Genomic DNA, 22079 nt, shown 5'->3' with positions numbered 1-22079 from the left:
GCAGGCAGCAGTGCAAAGGAAAGAGCAGGCTGTGTCTTGATTAAGAGATACAGGGAGGGAGGGAAAAGAGGGAGGAGGCAGGAAAAGGGACACAGAGTGAGAGAGAGAGAGAGCACATGGGAGACAGCAACGTCACTTTAAGACTTCGGGGCAACAGAGTCAGCTCAAAACAAAACAGCGAGGCCATAAACCACGCGCCGATCGCATGCTCCCAGAGTTCAGAATCTAAACATGGCTTTTGTGATTGGAAAGGAAGTAGAGTAGCCGACAGTACGGGCAAATCCCCATAGCTGCAGCTGCGGAGCATGGAACACTGCAACAGCCAATCGGCAGCTGCGATGCAACCGGGCAATGTGGATCGACCAATCAGGAGGAGCCTAATATATTGATTATTAGTCTCCCCACCCTCTTTGTCATTGCATTGCTCCTTGGCTGAATCCGAAGGAGAGTGGCTCTTCAGCTTTCCTAGAGCGTTATCGGGGTACAGGCCATCACCGGCGGGAAAAGAAAGGAGAAGTGAATGGATGGTTTAGCCATTCATTCTACATGGGAAGTTGTGAGGGGTGGAGATGTGAAACACAGGGAGTGGTGCCACAGGGGGATGTGAGTGGGTGTCTTGGGTGGGTCTGACAGCTGATATGCCATCCCTTGAGAGAGAGGCAGAATAATCAATGGCGTGATGACCAAGCAAACTTGAACCAATGCAGGAGGGAGGGAGGGAGGGAGGGACGGATAAACAAATAAAAGGACAGGAAAATGAAAACAAATAAAGCAGAGGTGAACGAGCAGACATTTAGGGGATTAGAGGAGAGGTTAAGGCAGATATTATCTGTCCCCATGTCTCACAGCGACACACACAGACGGAGGAGGCGGCAGGTGGAAGGGCTGGTGGGGGGGGGTTGGTGAGCGCGTGATCGCAGCACGCAGACAGACGGTCCAGAACGAGAGCAATGCAGTGAGGGAGATCAGGAGAGAAAACGACAGAGAGAAGATGGAAATTGAATTAATGACACCCACCTCCAAATACAAGAACAAAGGCACTAAATACAGCGCAACCTAACACCGTGCAAAGCAGAAAGTAGGTTTTACAGCAGGCTGATGTGTGCACCCTCCCCCAATATCAGCCCTACAGTAAGATCGATGAAGACGCCTCCCCGGGGAACGCGGACCTGCATTGAGCTGTTCGTCAGCACTGAAGTTAGCACATCTCTGTCTCAGAACAGAGCAGAGCGCAGCAGCATGGTACCTCAGCCACACCTGCTTCCTGCACACAAAGCGAAAGGCCAATTATCTCATTTATATTTAGGCAGGTGAATAGAGAGGTGATCCGCGAAGAGAACATGTGGCCTGTCTGAGTCCCTCCACAGACACTGTTTACCCTAATGTGTAGTACATGTGTCGCCCACCCGATGATTTTTATCTTCACGGCTTGTAGAGCTAACGATCACACACTGCCCGAAACAATGAGACCGGTTATAAATAGAAGTCTCGAACTGATTTCCCCAATGTGATTAAGTAAATTATTAATGCAAAGTGGACCGACGAAACACAGCCTGGCTAGTTGTTGTATGTCTGGCCTAGTTATTAGAAGCTGTAGTGACTGTACAGGCATAAAAGCATATAACGCTAAAAGAAAGGTGTATTGTTTCATCTAGAAGGATGGCTGATTGAAAAGTGAAAAAGCAAAGCACTTTGACAATAGCTTGCCAAGTTCACTTATAACCGGTTTAAGCACAGCCAAGATATTTTATTGAGAAGATAGTTATTTACACTACAGGTGACTAAAAACAAGCTAAGTACAATCTAGTAACTTAAAGGGGCAATATCTTAGAAAAACAGAATAACGGTGCATAATATATTGGGACCACATGGGTTATTGGCTTACATTTAATTTTTTTTATTAAGTTTATCTGTATCAGTCTATATTGAATGTATAGGCCATTTTTTTGGATTTACAGTCACAATGAAACTGAAGCAGGGATTTTTATTTTCTTCTGTAATGTGAAATGCATTAACAAGAGTGAAATGGATTTTTGTAAAAGAAAGAAATGTGTAGGCTGTGGACTTTCCAGAGGTTTTTGTTTGGTTGGAGGCTGATCTGAATGCAAGCTTGCAATCGACTGTTAGAAAGGTGCAAACTAATTGATTGGGGAAGTCCAGCATACATCACCAGATAAAAGTCTGTCAGTTCACTTAATTAAAAATGACTTACTAACCCTAAGGTCAAATTTTTTACAATGAAATCTGTAGCATGCATTTAGTAAAAAGTTTAATTATTGATGCTCATTTCCACCATTTTTAATTTTCATTTATTTTAATTTCAAGTGATCAAAAGATCGGTAAAGATAATCTAAAAGAAAAAATAAGGGGCATTTACAATTAAAATGTAATATCAGCCAATATATATGTCTAATGTCAGACGATAATTGACATGGTACTGATATATAATGCACCTCCAATATTTGACTCTAACAAAGAAATACAATGATACCAGGGACTGTAATCAGTTTATTTATGGTTTCATAAACCATCTGAACGAATTCCCTCAGCTTGCTCAGTCTGAGCATGCAATAAACTATGACATTCAATACAGCAATGCAGCGTTTTTAATGCACGTTTTGGAAAAACTAGCCATTAATGGAAAAGCCACACTATTTTGAAAAGAGCTACTAACACACTACTGAAAAATGTAATAGCTAGATTAGACACAGCAAAACTGGCACTAACCCTGGAAAGAAAATAAAGGGGTCATATGATGCGATTCCAAGCTTTCCTCTCTCTTTGGAGTGATACAAGCTGTTTGTGCATAGATAAGATCCCTAAAGTTGCAAAGACTAGTCCAAACCCTCCTAAAATGCCTCATTTAAACCCGCCCCCACGTCTGCGTCACTGTGTGGGAAGATTTGCATAACACCACCCAAATATTCATGCAAAGAAAGTAGTAACTTTGATTCTTGCTGTAATATTGTTGATGCCGGCGCCATGTCGTGGCAACGCTGTGTGTTTTGTTGTGAAAGCTAAACTACTTTGTTTGGTCTTCCAAAAAAGGACACAACTAGAAATCAGTGGTTAAGTTGTATTTACAACACTGTTCCAGAACAGTTCAAACCAAATATTTGTATGTGCAACGCATTTAACCAAGAACTGTTTCCTGAACCTACAATGCTGGCTGTTCTTACTCGCAACCTGAAAGTATGTTTTCATATTTAAAGAATTTGCCACTGGTGATTCAAACGCGAGTTTTGAGCAGTGTAGTGTAGCGCTTGTTGTTTGTAATTTCTCCAATCACAAATGCAGACATGGTTTTATGTTTAGGTGACGTGATATGCAACGCAACGCATAAAAACCCTATATAAGTCATTATAATCCACAATTTTGTCCCCACTGGATGCACCAAATGCCTAGTTTGTAATGTTTTTTTCGTCTCATTGCGCAGCATCACAGTATGGTTAGAGGTGTAGCATTTCCATCACACTGTTGAGGTATTTGGCCAATCACAATGTACTGAACAGCTTGCCAATAAGAGCACACCTCACTTTTCAGAACGATAAGCTATGTAAAAATCTATGCGTTTCAGAAAGGCGTGGCATCGAGGAGCAACAATAATGTACAGTATGTGGAAAATAATGTGTTTTTTTAACCTTAAACTACGTAAACACATTGCATTACACCAAATACACCTAATAATGTTCTTTTTTGCAACGTCATATGATCCCTTTAAAAATAAAAAAACTAGATAGACTTCAGAGAGAATGAATATATCTAATGTAGAGACAAGAAGACAAATAACCTTTTGCTCAATGCTAGTAATGTCAGCTATATGTAGTACAATTGTTATACAGGCTAGTGTAAGTGCTGGTTGTGTTTACTTTGATGTTCTACAGCAGGCTTGGTGGAGGATAACAGCATGGCATACGTGTGTGTGTTTCTGACGTAGATCTATAAAGAAGGCTGTAAATATCAGAAGTGTGGAGGTGGCGAGTGTGTACTGTTTCTACAAGGTCACGGAGATGTATACTCATTGCACTTGTAGCAGTGTCCTTCAGACACTGCATGTGCATGCACTAGAATCAAAGACAACGTCAATAACTGGGATGTATAGCAGAAGACAAGGCATCTGAGAAACAAATATCTTTTAACAGCACTTGGCTGTTGTGTGTAGTGTGCTGTTCAGGGCCGCGCCATTTAAAAAGTCAACAGAAATCTACTGTCTATCTGGGAGAAATTACAAAATTGACCTGCTAAATTAAATTATATATTCAATATGCTTGAAGTTGGCATGAAATTCAGTCTATATTGTAAATGTATGTTACTGATCTTATCGTAAATGATTCTTCTGTGTAGGGCTGAAACGATTAGTCGACATTATCGACAACATCGGCAATAAAAATAGCTGACATAATTTTGTTTTCGAGTAGTCATTGAAATTACGTAATGTAAGAGCTTGCTATAATGTAATGCATCTCATTTTGTTTGCCAAATTTATTTATTTGTATAAATTAATTATATAGCAATTGTAATTAAATAATAGGATTTCCACAAAAGCTAAGGTGATTACCTTTATATATGTTAGATTATGTATAACTCAATATTTTAACTAATTACAAAAATGCTGAATAATCAGTCAAATAATTTTTTTAATAATCAACCATTAGTCGATTAATTGTTCGAATAATAGTTATATAAATCAGTTATCAAAATAACTTACCTACCTCTGTCCATGTTTCATTTTTTTATAAATCGTTTTGACTTCAGTTTCATCACGACATTAAAGAGATAAAATAAAAAAATACTGTCAATTTATTCACCCTCATGTTGTTCCAAACCTACGTATATTTGACTTACTTTCATCTGTTTAACGTAAAATAAGTGTTGAAAAAAACGTGTTAAAAGTCATCAGTTTCCAAAACAACATCAGATCCCTTTGACCTTCATTGCATGGAGACTTTTCTCAAATGATCTTCTGCTGTGTTCCACAGAACACCCCCCCCCCCCAAACAAAATAATTTACCCATCCTACTATCCTAAACTATCCCTTTAAAACTAGAAAAGCAGTCTCTAGAGTTTGTCGTCTTTTCAAGATACACTTTGCTGAACGAGCTAATTTTAGATCTTGGAATTATCGATTTTACAGATCAATATGACAACAGCTGCCCTAGGTGTAATAATTACAGTGATCACTACAGCCATTTAGCGTTCTTCTGAGGTCTATTTTAACCATTTTCAAGAAGTCTTTGACGGTAACTCATGTCCTGAATCGACAGAATCAATCTTTTGTGTGTAATAGGAGGAATATTCATTAAATAGAAGTAAACAAACAGACTACAACAATACAGTAAAAACTGGTTGACCAATATAATTTAAAAGCCAACGCTAACTAGTAGCTTGATAAAGCAACATTCTGCAGACATTTCTCTTTTCAGGTCCCAACGGAGTGCAACATTTTGCTTATGTAAATAAAACAAAGGCCACAAGGCCTTTCGTATGTTTTATTTTCATGGAAGCTCACGGTCTTTGGGACATGACTCACGTGCGAATGGGGAAAAAAAGAACAACGCGGCACTTCCATGCAAATAATCATAAAGCTGACCTTGAATTGCTGGGAAGATGACGACAGGCAAACAGTCGCTGCATTCAAATGACAAGCATTTTCAATACGGGCTGCCACTCCGCCAGTATGTGGCACTGGGTTCCCAAATAAGCCCAGAAAAGCAAGTGAAGTAACTACATTGGAATGACATGCAGAACCAACGTATGATTGAATCTGGTTCTCCGCCTCTGCCACGCTCGTCTGCAGAGACACCAGTGGGAGTGTGAGGGTCAGTTGGCAGAGGTCAGGGCAGGAAAGAGAGAAGTCTGCTGTTCCAACGCACTGCAGCGCTCAGCAGCACTGGAGCGCCACAACATAACCTTCATACCACAGAGCTGACGCATGCAGGCGAGCCCATGCGGCTTGCAGCTCCACCAGCACAGCACATGCTCCCCACATGCATTCTGCTTGCTGCAGCTTGTACTGCAGCATTTCTCACGGCTAGGAGACAGTTCAGTTGCTTACAGTTAACCTATGCACTGCTTCATAGTGACAGTAATCATTTAGGTTCTTTACTCACCCTCATTTCATTCCAAACCTGTACATTCTTTCTTCCGTGGAACATAAAAGAAGATATTTTAAGAAATAATCTTTTGTCTATACAGTTGAAGTCAACGGTGACCAAAATGGCTTGGTTGCCAACATTCTTTCAAAATATGTTCTTTTGTGTTCTGCAGAAGATAAAAAGTCATATAGGTTTGGAATGGCATTAGGGCGAGTAAATGGTGACAGGCTTTTTATTATCGGGTGAACTGTCTCTTTAAATGTCTCTTGTGCACTGCTTATCCTGCTGAGGTGAAATCGTGGGCAAACAGATTTAAAGTAGAAGGAGAAATGAAACTGAATCCACATTTATTCTCAGAGTCTTGCTTTGAGAAATTTGAGATTTTAACAAGGTTTGGCGTTTTAATGATTTCAAATAGTTGTTTATTCATCGTTTAATTTATTTAAAGTGACAGTACACCCAGTTATGGCATTATTTTCTCACCCTCATATCATTAAAAACCTGATTCTCCTGGTCACTCTTTTCAAAACTGAATGAAGACGGTTTTGCATGAGGAACAGACTAAAATTTTAGTCATTACTCATTGGAAATCTTCACATCCACCCTAGGTGTCCTTGATGTGTTCATGAGAGGAGTAGCGATGACTGATTCATGAGTCTTTTCAACTAATTTGGTTGATTAGGTGCACAAAACTGGAGTATTTACAAAGCCACTCTCTGAACTGGTTCACAGTGCACAGGAGTGGAAAAATATCAGCAAATAACAACTTAAATTTCACCCTGTTACTCAATTATAGTGTGCAAGTCATATGGACTACTTATTACTTTCAAAGTGCTTTTTTGGTGAAATTGGAGCTTGATAGCCTCATTTAACCTTCAGAAATTCACTATATGTGTACAGGTTTTTAATGAAATGATAGTAAATGATGGCAGCATTATATTGTTTGGGTGGACTGTTCCTTTAAGAAGAGTTTTAACAAAAAGATGCATGGGTATTTAAATGTTTGAATCTTTTACTTTTTTTTAAACAAATAGTTCAGCCAATAATGATTCGTTCATTAACAGACTGATCCACTTCTCAAGATCTGATGTCCTGTCTGCAATAGTTAATAATCCATCAGAATCGAAGAGTATTAAATAAATACATTTTGCTGTCATTCAAAGATATCAAATGACTTAATTAAATTATAGTAACCGAGTCACATAAACTACTTTAAATTACACTTTTATTGTGCTTTTGTCACATTGGAGATCAACAACTTAAATTATACTTCAAAAAATATATATTTTTGTAGTTCCTTCCTTTAAGATGAGTTTTAGTCAGTGTAAGATGGCTGCATACTTCTTTAAAAGTTTGAATCTTATGAATAGATACACTGTCCTGGCCATTACAGGGAACAAACTGTCTGAATGACATTTAAAGGACAAGGCTGATCAGTGCAGAGAATCTCATGCAGAAGTACGACCCAAATGTAACCGATATTAAGCTATGTATGCACTTCCCTTAATGAAAGGAAGCAATGCAAAAATACATGGACACTTAGTTCTCTGTTCCCCACAGCCAAAACGGCAAGTTCACTAAAGAAAATGGACAGTTCGTACAGCTTAAGTTGGAGACGTGCAGGGCCTAAGATGGAGAGAGGTTTTGAGACAGAAGAACTCATGAGACAAGACTGGCAGAGGAGAAAAGCCCCCAGCCACAGGGAAAAATAATTAGGTTAAGTATATATAATCCTTTCAGCCTATTACAGCCCCACTGCCTCCATTCATAAAAACATGCAGCTGCCCAAGCTCGCTCACAAACTCACAGTAAGGACAGAGACACGTACAGTGCTCTGGAGAGCACAAACAAACTCTAAAATCATAGGCTTAGAGATACATGACACATTACAACAGGCTGAGCCTCTTCCCCTCTGCCCAGCTCAGTGTAATGTTGCAACAACAAACTGATGAAACAAGACAACTGTGAGGAGCAAGTGCGCTATCGAAGAAGATATTTTTATGTACTTTTTAAAAAAACTGGTGCAGATTTTCAATGTCAGAAAGCAATTTATGGAATATATTAATTTAAACTCCCGTCTTGAGAAAACATCTTGAAAATGTCATGCAAAATACACACACACACACACACACAACTATATCTAAACAGTGAAATATTTTAGAGTATAACAAAAGAATGTTAACGCTTTACAAATACGTTCAACTGGTTGGCCTTTGCTAATGTACATCAGGTATAATGAACTATATAACCAGCATAAGCATTTATAAATCTAGATAATAATCCTTAAAGCACATATTAATGCCTTATTTTACATGATCATATTTTAAATCGCTCAAATGCCATACAACTTAACAACAACTACCTTACCACAGTAGCTATAAATATGCAGCAAATTAGGAGTTTATGGAGGCAAAACTCATTTGTAACGGGGAGCCCCCCTCAAAATGCAATTGGGCTAGTTTTGGTTACCAATTGAGCAGGTTTTGTTATGAAAACCTGGCAACCCTGGTTGCTGCCTTACATTTTCATGAAGTATAATCAACTTTGTTCTGCAAGACAATTTAAATGAAACTGGCTAGAAAAAAATCAATCATATAATTTCAGTGTGCAGAAACAAGACATGATGGCAAGATGGCAACTACATCTTTTTTAATGCAATTATACACATCCAGAGGCATTTAAAAGCAGGTTGACTGCTTTAAATCAAGCACAGACTTGGCAAATCCTCATTTGAGTTCGTGCAAATGTGACCCAAATGATATTTACTCTGACAAATGGTGCATTGCACTTTACAGAATAGTGGTTAAAAGCTCATTTGTGAGTAACACAATCCAAGCGTGTCATAGCCTACTTGCGAAAAAACAGGGCAGTGGCCATATTTATAGAACCCAATAGTCTAGTTCTTATAGATTCGGTAGAGATCCCATATTTACAGCAAGCTAGCTAAATATGACAGCTCAATAAAATATTATGTAGGCACTCAGTGTTTGATCATTTGTACATGGTGTTGCTTTATCAACCCAGCACCACGTTTTATTGCCATTTCAAAGCATAAGGCATAACGTACCATATTTGGACCAGCAAAGCGGGAGAGAGGAAATTAGGACATGTGCTTTGTGTATACAGTAACCTCACTGTCTGCTCTTATCATTAATTTTATAGGGTGAATGAAAGCGAGAGCAAAGTCCACAACGGCGGAGGCAAACGTGCCTGAACCTGTGGTGCAGTATCAGCACATGCAGCAATATGCAGATGTGAGGTGCAAGCGTGTGCACGTAGGACCATCAAGGGGCTTCCCTAATATCCCTGTATGCTCCCTGTGTGGTGATGGGTTATTGCCATCTTAGCAGCTCACCTGATTTAAACCCACAAGTTCGACACGGATAGCTTTCATTTTCTCACATCTGGGACTTCCTGACCAGTCGTGACCACCGGGAACTAATGAAGCTTGTCATCCCAAAGCTTTCTGTCTCACCGTATGTAGGTCTAATTCTAGTTTAAATCAGGAAGTGAAGGATAAACAGACCCCTTTGGGAGAAGCAGAGTACGTGCCGAGTATTGCCATCAAGATATATGACTTGTCAGCCATGTGAGGACCTTTAAATCGCAGACTAACTAAAGGGCAGCAATGCCACTGAAGTCTGACAGACACCAGGCCTCTAAAGCAGCAGGACTCCTGCGACCTGACCTTTGACAGTGCACATCATAAGGTGTGAAATCAAACAGAATGTCAACCGCCATTCACACGACTGCAGGTGCTCTCACGCCATGACCGTAGGGTATATGTTATGCACTTGACTTGAAAGCAACTGTATTGTCATGTGCATATAAAATGTGATATTCTTTGCACAAAACCAATGGCCTATAACCAAATAAGATGACATTTTTAATATGAAGCCATTTCTAAAAGCAATGCAACAACTGGCAGGTTCACGGACGTGACTTTCCAGACCTCAATAGCTCTACGGTTTTAATTTGTGTATAGGTAAATAAAACATACTCTGGGTTCACATACCTTTTGAGAGTGAATTTCATTTAATATGGATCTTCAGATTTTCAATGTCAGATTTAGTTTTCAAACGTCTCTTCCTGAGAAGACATCTTGAAACTTGAACATAATATCCAGCCAATTAAATACTTTCAAGTATAACTAACACAATGGTAAAACTTAAAATTACGTTATTAACTATTAATGTATAATTAACAAGCAATTAACATTTTTGTGCATTTATTAATTTAGGTTCAAGTTAATACCTATACTTTAACTATTTTTCCATTTTAATTTATATTTGTTCATAACATATTAACTAATGAAAATTAATGCAACCTGAAATGTTAAAAATAAATATTTGTGTATGTAAAAAATTATAAAATTGCTATTGCATTATAGCTAATGTCAACATATATAACCTTATAGTAAAGTATTAGTATAAATACACTTCACAAATGTTTGTGAATTTTAATAACTTGTTAATATCATGACTGTGGGAACCCGGTTACTAAAAAGTTACCATAAACAGGCTTGACATTGCAAAATAAAGGTTATCAGACTCCTTTTTTAAGGAATGCACACGCCTATCGATTTTTATGCCACAACTCCAATATGGGCCACAAAATAAACTAAAGCATTCAGCTTTAGACAGTTGTCTGCTGGCAAATGTCCGATGATGTTAAGGGTTAGCAGGACAAAGGACACTTAACTTCAGCTCAGTAAAAAGAAACAAAACCACCCTCACCCACTTTTCCAGTACAAATTTTAAATGTTCCAGGAACCCAAGGACAAATTCAGCTCCTACCGTGGGTGAACACCTTATGTTTGGGACTGCACCCAGCCCTGGCCATGATAATTAAAATGTCAGTGTGACAGCATTACTAGTTTTAGAAGCCAGACACACAAATACAGCATCAGAAGAGATATATACAGGCCACTGCACCTGACTATTACAGGAGCTAGTGACATGTGAGAGAGTTTGAGCTCCATCCACCCTGTTTACAAACTCAGGGCACCACAGCATTGAAGGGAAGCTCAACAGCTGTCAGCAAGTGTATGATCAATGCGTGACACGCAGCTGCGTTACTGGCGTTTTATTATAAGTGAAGGCGCTTTATGCGCATTAAGGTCAAATGCTTTGCTACTAAGCATATGGAACATTTTTAATTCTAGACTTCTAGATGCGTCACGGTGCGAAGAGGCCATGTGCGCAAACGCAAAGGTTACAGATGGAGACCCATAAACGAGCGAGTCAGTCGTGACAGCGAGCAATGCATTATATCAATCACATTTGCAATGAGCGTGCGGCAAGATTGGCTAAAGGACGTAAAATATTGGGCTTTACGAAAGTAGACGACTCACCTGTGCAGACAGCGCGTGGCATCAAATGCAGCGCAAAGCGAAATAAAGATTTGTCAATAACTACGTCACGATCACTGGCTGATGTGAGGCGCGCGCTTTGGTTGCAAAAGTTCCACCGTTGAACTGAGAGCTTTTGAACGCGCGGCTTGCTGCGTAAAGCCTCGGACGATGACCAGCGGCTGCGGGGTGTTTCGAGTTGAACGACGAAGCTAGCGATGGGGAAGCGTGAAGCGAACTTGCTAGCTGCTGCTAGGCAGAAGACGAGACGAGGGAGGGCAGAAGGGAGGAGTAGAGCGAAAGTGTGCACGGCCCTACGTGCATTCCCATGTATTGCCTCCATTTTAGGGGGATTCCCACTCGACCTCAGCGCAAACTGCGCCTTATGGATGAGGTGAGGACACCTTGTGATTAGAAATATTTGACTAAAGGCTTTAGGATTTAAATGCATTTAATAAATATTGTACAGTACAGCGCCTATGTAAATATTTAGGTATGAAGATACGCCCTCACTCTATAAATTACACTTTGCTTATGAGTAAATGGTGGTTTACATGTGCACTTAGCCTTTTTTAAAACGAGAAAACTTTACACAGTAAATAACGGAATCTAAATATGATTAAAATATGTATACTAACATGATATGAAGTACCCCAGACATATTCTTCTAGAAAAAATCATTTAACTCTACGTGGAGCGGGTCGCCCTCTCGTGGACGCAGCCATGATGACATCACGTGCCCTGACGTGTCACACAATCGTCTAATTACTGTTAAAAATAAATTATTTACTATATTGTAGCGCAAGCATATACATGAGCCAGGTCCCAAAAAAAAGTTTGTGCAACTTCAAAACCACTGGTACTTTGGGAGCAAACAGGAACTAAAAAAATAATAACCTTAGCTTTAAGATATTCAGTTTTCTCGGCTCATGCATTTTACTTCTCAGGTTGGTTAATGGAACAAACTACACGCCTTTTTGAAAAACGTAAAAAAAAAAAAAAGTTCATTCTCAATTTTAATTAGTTGTCCTTGTTCTATAAGACCCATACATACAATTATGAGGGAAAGGGAATGATAATCTAACAACAAGCATATTTATTTTTAGCTTTAATACAATGGATCACTAGGTTTTCCTACTGGTCCCAAATCTGACAACTGAAAACTTTCAGAACCTACAAACCTGAAAAATTAATTTGTCACAAATGTTACCAATAGGATAAAATACAATTATCCAACCCCATAACAAAATGAGCAGTTTTTTCTACCGATCAAGGGAGTTTACTGTAAGCTTCATTTGTAAGCAGTGAGTGTTACTTTGGCTCCATCTGCTGTAGAGAGAAAAAAAGCAAAAATTAAGACTCGCCCATTCAGAGGTAGTTTAACCAGCCACAATCAACTTGGATTATTATAGAAATTTGTATTTATTAGGATTCACAAATTGTATTAATTTATTTCCCAAGTAGAGCAAGCTTGCTCCTCAGTACAACCTATGGTGTGGTATAAATCATAAGATGAGGTGATCAACAATGGCTTTTTATTTTCAAGTAACAAAATATTAAGAGCCAACCCATAACCTGTGATCCTATGAGCAAACATATAAATAAAAGGTATTAGAATTAAATCTACAAAAACATCTTAAATCAAAAAAATAATCCAAAGAAAAGTGTTGGACTTCAACATAAGGCTGATTTGTGATGTGCATGGGATTGTAATGGCTGAAGACACTTGAAAAAATAAAATTAAAAATTAGGCAATATTTGAAATCTCACATTACAGGAATGTAAATTAAAAACATGCTGCCACCAGATTCTTCCTCAGAACCGCAAGGTCAGAAATGGCATTTCTGAAACATTCCAATCTTTGGCTTTCAGGATAAGCAGATGCTTTGTTTTTTTATCCATAGTGATTTTCAGTACATTAATTGCAGGGACGATTTCCCTGGTGCAACCTGGAGTCATAATGCCCTCTCTCAAGGGCAGAGTGGTGATGCGACAGTGAATATGATCATCTTTCAGTTCACAAATCAAAAGACACAAGTAAGGCTGCAAGACGATAATTCAAATATGATATCTGACAGAAAACTGGTGCTAACAGATGTTCCACAAAACACATTTGTCACAGAAAGAGCAACCTGCAATTAACAACCCGTATATGCTAATATTTAGCAGTGATTTGGGCTTAAAGGATTATAGGTACCCCCATTTTCTAGTCCGGTATTGAGTTCAACCCTTTTCCCAAATAGCTGGTGGCTACCGCCACTGCTCTACGTTTTCTAAATAGTCCAGTATGGTTTCACGGTCATCCTCCACTAACCAGTTGTCCTCTACCTGTCCTTCTGTCTCGCTCTCCAGTGTTTGTCCAGCATCTGTTTGTTTTTCTTCAGAAAATATGGGAGATTGTTCTGTCATTGGTGGCTCCTTGGTGGGTTTAAAAACAGTTTTTCCAGTCACCCCCCACCAAGACTTCACCTTGGCACGTAACTTGCGCCTCTCCTCCAGGCGTCGCTGCCGGGCCTCCCTGCGCTCCTGCTGCCTGGCGTACTGGAAGCGCTGGAGGAAAAGGTCCCGTGCGTATTCGTACAGCTCCACGTCCCACTGGTTAAGCTCTCGAATCCTGCGCTGGGTCTCCGGTTCCACCTCTACGCTCGCAGCACGCGTGCCGTTGAGCTGCGTGAACGGTGCGATGAAGGACAGGCGGAACGTGTGCTCGAAGAGGTACTGCGTCTTCCGCTGATACTCGGTCAGACCAAAAAAGGCCATGTTTCGCAAGTTGCGTTTGGCACTTTCCAACAGCATGGCCCAGCGCTGGCTCTCATTCATGATGGAGAGGTTATAGCAGCCCACCAGGCTGAGGTCGGCCAGCATACGGGTCTGTCTGTTGTTGGCCAGGTTGTAAGGACACACCATGAATTCCTCCAACGAACAACCCGACCAGTCGTCACCACTGTAACAGTTGGGCAGCTCGGACAGGGTGGGTAAACGGCCATCACACATGTGTTTAGAGGCCTTCCAGGTGGCACCACGCTGAACGTGCCTCCATTCACTCAGGTACCGCCACACCGGATCCCTCAAGATCGTGATGTAGTAGTAATTCCTACTATAGGAGACAGGAAAGGGAAGAGTTTAAGAAAAAGAGCTCAAAATAAAGTAGTCACAAATTGACTAGAAACAAAATGAAAAGCAATATTGCGTATGAATCATTAACTTGGGTAAAGCTGTCATAATTTGTGCATGTTCACATTGACAGAATTATTCATGGCGCAGTTTCTGTTGGAGCATGTCAGGGGAGCGATCTTGATGGAAAACGGAATGAATTATTGCTGGTTGACTGTAATTATGGGCATTTCAGCATAATGAGAATCATCATCTTTCGGCTCACATCCAGAACATTTTCCATATGAATATCAATTAAGAGCGTCTGGACAGATGCATTCAACAACAGCAGAGAGGAAGTCTCTGGAGAGCATCAACTTTTCCTTTACTTACAAGCCAAAGATGAGCCCATGGGATTTTGATTTGATCTAATTGTGTCCATTTGAAAAGCAGGCCTTTCATGGTTCATATCTGTATGGATCAGTCTGCATATTTAACAGTGCATGCTCATTTCCCTCATTTATACATTTAGACTACATTCTCATAATGTTAATATTTAAAATACACTAAGAATTTGAAAACACTTTTAAGATCTCAAAATTAATATCCATTTTTTTTTACATGAATTAGTGTTGAAACCCAAATTCAGCTGTAAAATGGCGGTTTTTAATTCTTAGCGTTTTATTTGTAATTAGGTTCATCAGAATTTCACCATCTAGTAAGGTACATCAACCATAACACTTTTAAAAACAGCCAGAAACCTTGCAGTTATGATTGATGATCTGCTGGCTTTCTCAGACCACATTGCTAACACTGTCCGGTCCTGCAGATTTGCTTTATTCAACATCAAGAAGATCAGGCACTTTCTTTCGGAACATGCTGCACAACGACATGTTCAAGCTCTTGTTCTTTCCAGGCTGCACTACTGCAATGCTCTCTTCCAGCCAGTTCTATCAAACCTTTACAATTAATCCAGAACGCTGCAGCAAGATTACTTTTTAATGAGCCAAAAAGGATACACACCTGTCACACATCTGTTTATCAATCTGCACTGGCTTCCAATAGCTGCTCGCATAAAATCAAGACATTGATGTTTGCCTACAAAACCAGCACTGACCCTGCACCCCTTAACCTAAATTCAATACTTCAGACTTATGTGCCCTCTAGAAGCTTGCGTTCTGCAAGTGTATGTCACTTTATTTTGCCATCCCAAAGAGACATAAAATCACTTTCACAGACTTTTAAATTAAATGTTTCCTCCTGGTGGAATGACCTGCCAGACTCAATCCGAGCATCTTCAAGAATTGGCTTAAGACACATCTCTTCCAGCTTTATTTGACCCTCTAACTCTAGCATGTTTTATTCTAATTCTATTCTTAAAAAAAACTTTACTTTGTTCATTTACTGCTCGTTCTCTTTAATAAAAAAAACTAGCTTTTCTAATCTTTTTGTATTCTATTTTTTCCCTATTAATTTATTATACAATTATCAAAAGCAAAAAAAGCCTCTAACACTTGCTTGCTCCATTCTGTTTTCTTTTTATTGAGTAATAATAATAATTAAAATAATAAACTTTCGACGTGCGTACTGCATTCTGCAAACTGAGACTTGTTAAAGCACTTGCATATTATTGCTCTTTTGTTGACTTTGATTGCTTCTATTGTCCTCATTTGTAAGTCGCTTGGATAAATGACTAAATGTAAATGTCAATTTTTACTATCCGTCATCCATTGGTTATTAACCGAAACAGAATAAACTAACATAACTTGGGGAACTCATTCCAAGCCTCACCCCTCAAAAAGCAACCATCAAGCAGGGCTCAGGGTAAACTAAAGATGATTATTGGTTAGTGCTTAAATGAAGATTCAAACTGAAGTGCATTATTTTAAAAAAGGATGGACATCAGTATTCAAAAGTTTGGCTTAGTTTCTTAATGTTTTTTAAAGAAGTATCTACACTGCATTCATTTGAAAAAAAAAAGTACAGTAAAAACAGTAATATTATGAAATGCATCAAACCATTAAAAATATTTTACTTGATGGCCAAGCTAAATTACTCCAGTCTTCAGTGTTGCGTGATCCTTCATAAATCATTCTAAATATGCTGATTTGCTGCTTAAGAAACCTTTCTTATTATTATTGTTGAAAACCTATACATTAATACATTTTTTAACATTCTTAAATGAAGAGAGACCAAAATAACGTTGATTTGAAATAGAATTATTTTGTACATTTAAAAACACTATCAACCTACTACACTCAAAACACTGCACTTATTCAATCAAATCCGATTCATCCCAAAGCAAACATTATTAGACACTGTTGATCCCATGCTATGGGGCGTTTGTTTAAAGGACAAGCCTGAGAGAATGGCAGATGTTCTGGTGCCAGCAGGCTGTCTGCCCTCCAGGGCATCTGAAAGGGTGAATGATTATCATGATTGGTCCCCTGTTGGAGGAATGTGCTGAATGAAAGCAGACTCTCCAGGGCTGAGGCAGACCTGTTAGAGGCTTTTGTCTCCGAAAAATGACTTGCCAAGAGGCTTCAGCACTGAACTGAACGAGAACAATATGAAGAGAAGGAGTGGCACCACACAACACACAATATCATAACAAAAGAAATAAGTTTGTGTACCAAGACGCATTTCAGTCCATTATAGACACTGAAATTAGTTCGATATATTGATAAAAACCAATTAGACTCTCACCTGGGTGTCCTGCGCCTTTCCTGAGACTCCCGGTTGCCCATGAAGGAAGGCACGCAGCTGGTGAGCTCCGTCCAGTCCGCGTGCAGCCCGCAGCTCCAGCCGGTGGAGAACCGGGAGAACAGCCAGGTGTCCCGTTTGCCCGGCCGGTAACAGGTACACTTCTTTTGGCCCGCATGGCACTCGCACGGTCTCTCCAGCTGGATGTTGCGGACAAGGTGACGACCGAACGTGGTCCCTCCGGTTTTCTGAATGTGGAGGAACACTATAACATCGTTCCCCTTGATGTTGAAATCTACAGCGCGATCAAGGTCTTTAGTGGTGAAGTTAAAGCGGGGCACGAATCGAACTAAAGCACCGTCCTCGGAGCTGTAGGGATCTCCCGCACCGGCTCCGTTCACGCGATCCCCACGCGCGCGACTCCCTAGTCTCGAGGACAATGATGCCAGGTGGAGCAACTGGCAATCGGAAGTAGGGCAGATGTATTGTAATACAATAACGCCAAAACACAGGACCATCAGGAGTGCGATGAGGAGCCGGCTGTAGTGGGATTTTTCATCCATCTTCTCGCTGGAAATGTGGAAGCATTACTCAGTTGTGCGGTTCCCCCGTCGCGTCGCGTCGACCAGGAGCAATGTTGAACAAAACGTGAGACTCGAGTCTCTTCAGCACATCAAAACATGAACACGCCCAGAGCTCTTTCTGGATGCTTGTCTGCTCGTGATTAACGTAGTTTACGTCTACATGTTTCCACGAAGCTTTCCTGCATCGTATTTCTTATAAATCTTCAGATAACTTCTGCTGTTTACCTCTGCCACAATTTGGTACTCGCTCTTCCCCGTTCCTCGTTTTCCCAGTAGTCCACACCCGCCCCCATTACCGTTCCCCTATTCACAATAAAAGCCCTCTTTAGGACCGCTATTTTGGAAATCACAACTGATATGTTTTTAAATTCTACACTTCTTTTTTCTACTTCAATATTTTATTGCTTATCATATGCACGCCAAAGGCAATATATGTGTATAAATAGAAACAAAATCGTGATATTGATACGCATTTTCATGAGACCGGCCTTTTTTAATGCAATGTTGTACCATAAAAGTAATTTTAAGTAAAAAAAAAAAAAAAAAAAAGTTAATTCAGTGATTTGTGTTTGATATTATTTGTCTTTATTTACTTTGATTTATGTGGATTTCTTAACGTGATAAATTAAAGGATTTAGCTATGTTAAAATAACAACGAACAATAACATATTTTTACATCTATGCAAATGCATGTACAATATTTGTAACTTAAATATGTAATAATAACATACCGAGAGTAACATTTGTACACTTACAGGTACAACTGACCCTTTGATGGCAGCCATATGCTGAAGTGGTCCTCATTAAAACCCTGGGACTTTGCCATAAACCTACCCCTCACATAAAACTTTCATTAGGACATAAATGAGTAAGGTGCCCACAATGTAAATTTTTACTAGTATAATAATATTTTTGATCTCTATAACATAGGGAATGCAGGGCCACACACTCATCTTTATCTGATTTACAGAATATTGCTTTACAGACAAAACCAATGTTATTATGCTGGTTGATGTTGTCTTAGGCTCTTATATATGCAAAACACTAGTGCTATAATAAATACTTATTCAAAATAACATACAAAAATACTAGCTAACATTTATTAACTATCAGATATACATTTCAGATTAATACTATCCCATACTGGTTTTCTTTAATGTGAGAATATTTCAACATCAGGAATCTAAGCTAACACTAATTCATATTTCACTTAGATTTGACTATATTTGTATTTTGTGTAATAAGCCTGTGGAGGTGTAGTTTTCTTTATATACTGTTTCTATCACATTTATATTCTGTACTGTTGGAAGAAAATAACAAGGGCTGATTATTTTTGAGGTACCTATCAAATATGAATAGTCTGGCAGTCTTCATCTCATCTTGCCAGTTTGTTGATTTAATAACACACATGTAGATTAAAGGAAGATTTGACACTGCAGTTTAATTAATGGCTGTGATTAATCAGTGTTCATGATTGTCTCAACTCATCCTTTGTTTTCTTTTGTGTTTTACTAAATGGTCTCTCAAAGAGACTTTCAAAGCATTTCAGTAAAACTAATACCTTAAAGCAGAAATGACTCACGACACACCACATTTAAATATCTGCAGTCTTTATTTCAACAAGACTAAGAAATGTTTAATATAACTTTTTTCTTACATTTTTAGCATCTATCTCTTTGTTTCGCCCATATTAAGCACATACTCTGAATGGGTAAAATCTGATGAACATCTCTCAGAGACCACTAAAACGACTGCTCATTATTTACAATTTTTTTCTTTCTTTTCTTTTCTTTCTTCAGTCTCTCTCACTCCTCATTGCAGATGACTCCACTGATGTACAGGCCTGCAGGCCTGCGATCTGTCCACCTGAAGGTCAGCGATCAATCTAAAGATGACATTGCAGAGGTTCATTTAAGAGTCCATATCATCTTCACACTGATTCGTAGTAGCTGGACATACTAAACACAAGACACTTCCTTTCCTGGTCATTGCATCAGAGCCATCTTAACATGTGACAGTGGGAAGCTTTGGGTCAGAAGTATAGAAAACACCTATTGCTTTCTATTCCTGGCAGCACATCAGACTAGAAAAATACATAACTGATCTGAGGTGCGTAGCATTGCTGTAGAGATCAGGCTAACGAAACCCTGACGATGTCTGAGGACTGGCCATTCATCCATAGATACTGAATGAACCTCCAAACGAATCAAGAAAAATGAACGTAAAAAGTATGCATGCTGCAGATACGATTAAAAGCATCATTTAAAACTCTCTTGCCGTGAGGTATTTGAATGCCAATTAAAAGTGCATGTGGCATCAGGAACGATCAAGGACCGATGGCCAGCCCTGTCCTTGCATCAGCTTGTACAATTTTCACAATCCCCTTACATAAAACTGTAACGACAAAACAAATGCTTACGGTAGCCCAGTTTACAAAATTCAAATATTATGTAACATGAAATTCGAAGCCAATTTAAAACCATCTGTTAAACTGTGAATTCATTAGAACGCATTCATCTACAGACATAAATATTTTGAATAGTGAAATCAAGATAGCTAGGAAAAGCGATGCCTGCGAATGACTTTTAAAGAGATGTGTGGTTAAATAACTTACTGTACAAGAGCGAGGAGAGCTAGTATTTCTGAGAGGTGGGTGAAAAGCCCTTTTAAATCAACGAGCACTTGTCTGACATCTGAATGGGAAAGCGCATACATAGCCACTTTTGAAATTAATGTTGAAACCCACCGTACATGCACGCAGCCTATTGCTCTATATGAGAAATGGTTTTAAAAAGTGTACCGACTTCAATGGATATCAACAGAGAATGGGGAGAAGGCTGGATGTTTTAGGTTACAAACAGAAATAAAAGTAAGAAAAATGTAAAGAGGCCATCCAACCTCTCAAATCAGCACCGTCTGTTACCGTGTAGTGAAATCTGTAGCAGTACCGATCATAGATTTATACCTTACAATACACTTCTAGCAAAATAAAAACCTCCACATAAAACCCTGTGTAAAATTCCTCTTGACAGCTCAGTCTTAAGCCATCTTCAGCATACGCTTGTATCCACCCGGTCCAGTAAAAAACAACTTTACTCAGGCCACAAAGTCCACATCATGCAGAATACATGATCTTCTTTGAGGGAACCATCGAGGCCTATTCAATGCATCAACTTTAGACAGACCTTACCTAACCCAAACTCCTTCCTTATCACACACTATTAAGTTATTACTGAAGACTATATTCTCAAGTTATATATTATACTGCCAAAAACACTTGGGATGATGATACGGGGGCTGTGAAAAAAAGTTACAGAAAAAAAACAAATAACAAAAAAAAAAACACTTTGTGTCTGGGATCCTCTAGTTTTGACTTCACTCAAAAGGCAGCATTGCATACATTTTTGTTGGTTGCAACCCTATTTATGAATGAGTTTTTATCATGCTCAAATTCAGGAACGTATATACGATCTGCAGCCAACCAAAGCCTCCATGCACACCAAATGTATTAAAAAAAATCTGAGTACTTCATACAGATTTGCTTAAATCATACGTGTTATATGGGTTGATTAATTGTTAAACTTTTATAAAAAGCGCTTGGATGATATATACAGCCAATCGTACACACCATCCACCCAAGCACATACTCAATCTGACTTACTTTCCAACTAACACTTATTTAAACCATAACTGAAAAAAATCACGATGAGTCGTCAATGATTCTGGACACTACAGACACGGAGGAATAAAGCCCAGCGGCCGTGAGATGCAGCGTGGAAACGTATAGCTGTACATAAATGAAGTCCGTTCTTATAAACACAAAAAAATACACTGAAGGGAAGTTATTTGAGGATTAATAACTTGAGTGTCTTCCCCAGATGGCAGGCAGACGGAGATCCTGAAAGCAGTGTCTTTAATGTCCTAAGGCAGTTTTCTGCTCTCTTGTTCAAATTCGTACAAACACACATCCTCTTCCTCTCTGGGCCGGTCTTATCTCATGTGTGGAGCGAGCAGGGCGAGCAGGAGTGCCGTCGCAGCCAGGGTCAGGCTGAAAGGTGCCAACCGTGTACCACTAGAGGGCTGTTTGTTAGGTTGAACATCGATAATGCGAGGTTTAATGGGCGTTGGGGTGGAGAAGTAGATGTCCCCGTCACTGTCACAAGGGGCCGAGTCACAGCCACTTCCACTTTCCTCTCCACTGCCGGCATCCTCTGAAGAAAAATAGATAAATGTTAAAAACAGGCTTGTATGATG

The 22079-nt window shown here is 39.3% G+C and overlaps 3 protein-coding genes across 8 annotated transcripts in view; all 3 read right to left on the bottom strand.

The window, feature by feature from the left end:
* Positions 1-11708, bottom strand: part of LOC113114153 (muscleblind-like protein 3) — a 41844-nt gene extending 30136 nt beyond the window's left edge. For all 5 annotated transcript variants that reach the window (XM_026280939.1, XM_026280942.1, XM_026280938.1 and 2 more), the window contains exon 1: positions 11449-11708. The gene's annotated coding sequence lies outside the window, so the exon portion shown is untranslated. The remainder of the gene's footprint in view (positions 1-11448) is intronic.
* Positions 11709-12848: 1140 nt separating this feature from the next.
* Positions 12849-18123, bottom strand: LOC113114152 (heparan-sulfate 6-O-sulfotransferase 2). The gene is made up of 2 exons (XM_026280936.1): positions 17245-18123; positions 12849-14542 (listed from the first exon to the last, which is right to left on the bottom strand). The coding sequence occupies exons 1-2, from the start codon at positions 17802-17804 to the stop codon at positions 13696-13698; spliced, it is 1407 nt and encodes a 468-aa protein (XP_026136721.1). The 5' UTR covers positions 17805-18123; the 3' UTR covers positions 12849-13695.
* Positions 18124-19418: 1295 nt separating this feature from the next.
* LOC113114150 (glypican-6-like) overlaps positions 19419-22079 on the bottom strand; it is a 35426-nt gene continuing 32765 nt past the window's right edge. Inside the window, exons 9-10 of one of the 2 annotated variants that reach the window (XR_003293688.1) lie at positions 21707-22036; positions 19419-21670 (exon numbers count right to left, since the gene is read on the bottom strand). Coding sequence is in view for 1 of the 2 variants with exons in the window: in XM_026280935.1 (XP_026136720.1) it covers positions 21816-22036 (221 nt within the window). In the remaining variant the exon portion in view is untranslated. Of the gene's footprint in view, positions 22037-22079 lie in introns of both variants that reach the window. The other variant, XM_026280935.1, reaches the window with a different exon arrangement.

The sequence above is a fragment of the Carassius auratus genome, chromosome 14 (assembly GCF_003368295.1).
Source record: "Carassius auratus strain Wakin chromosome 14, ASM336829v1, whole genome shotgun sequence".
NCBI classification, from domain to species: Eukaryota; Metazoa; Chordata; class Actinopteri; order Cypriniformes; family Cyprinidae; genus Carassius; species Carassius auratus.
Note: the sequence above shows the minus strand (reverse complement) of the source record. Positions and strands in the feature narration are given on the sequence as shown.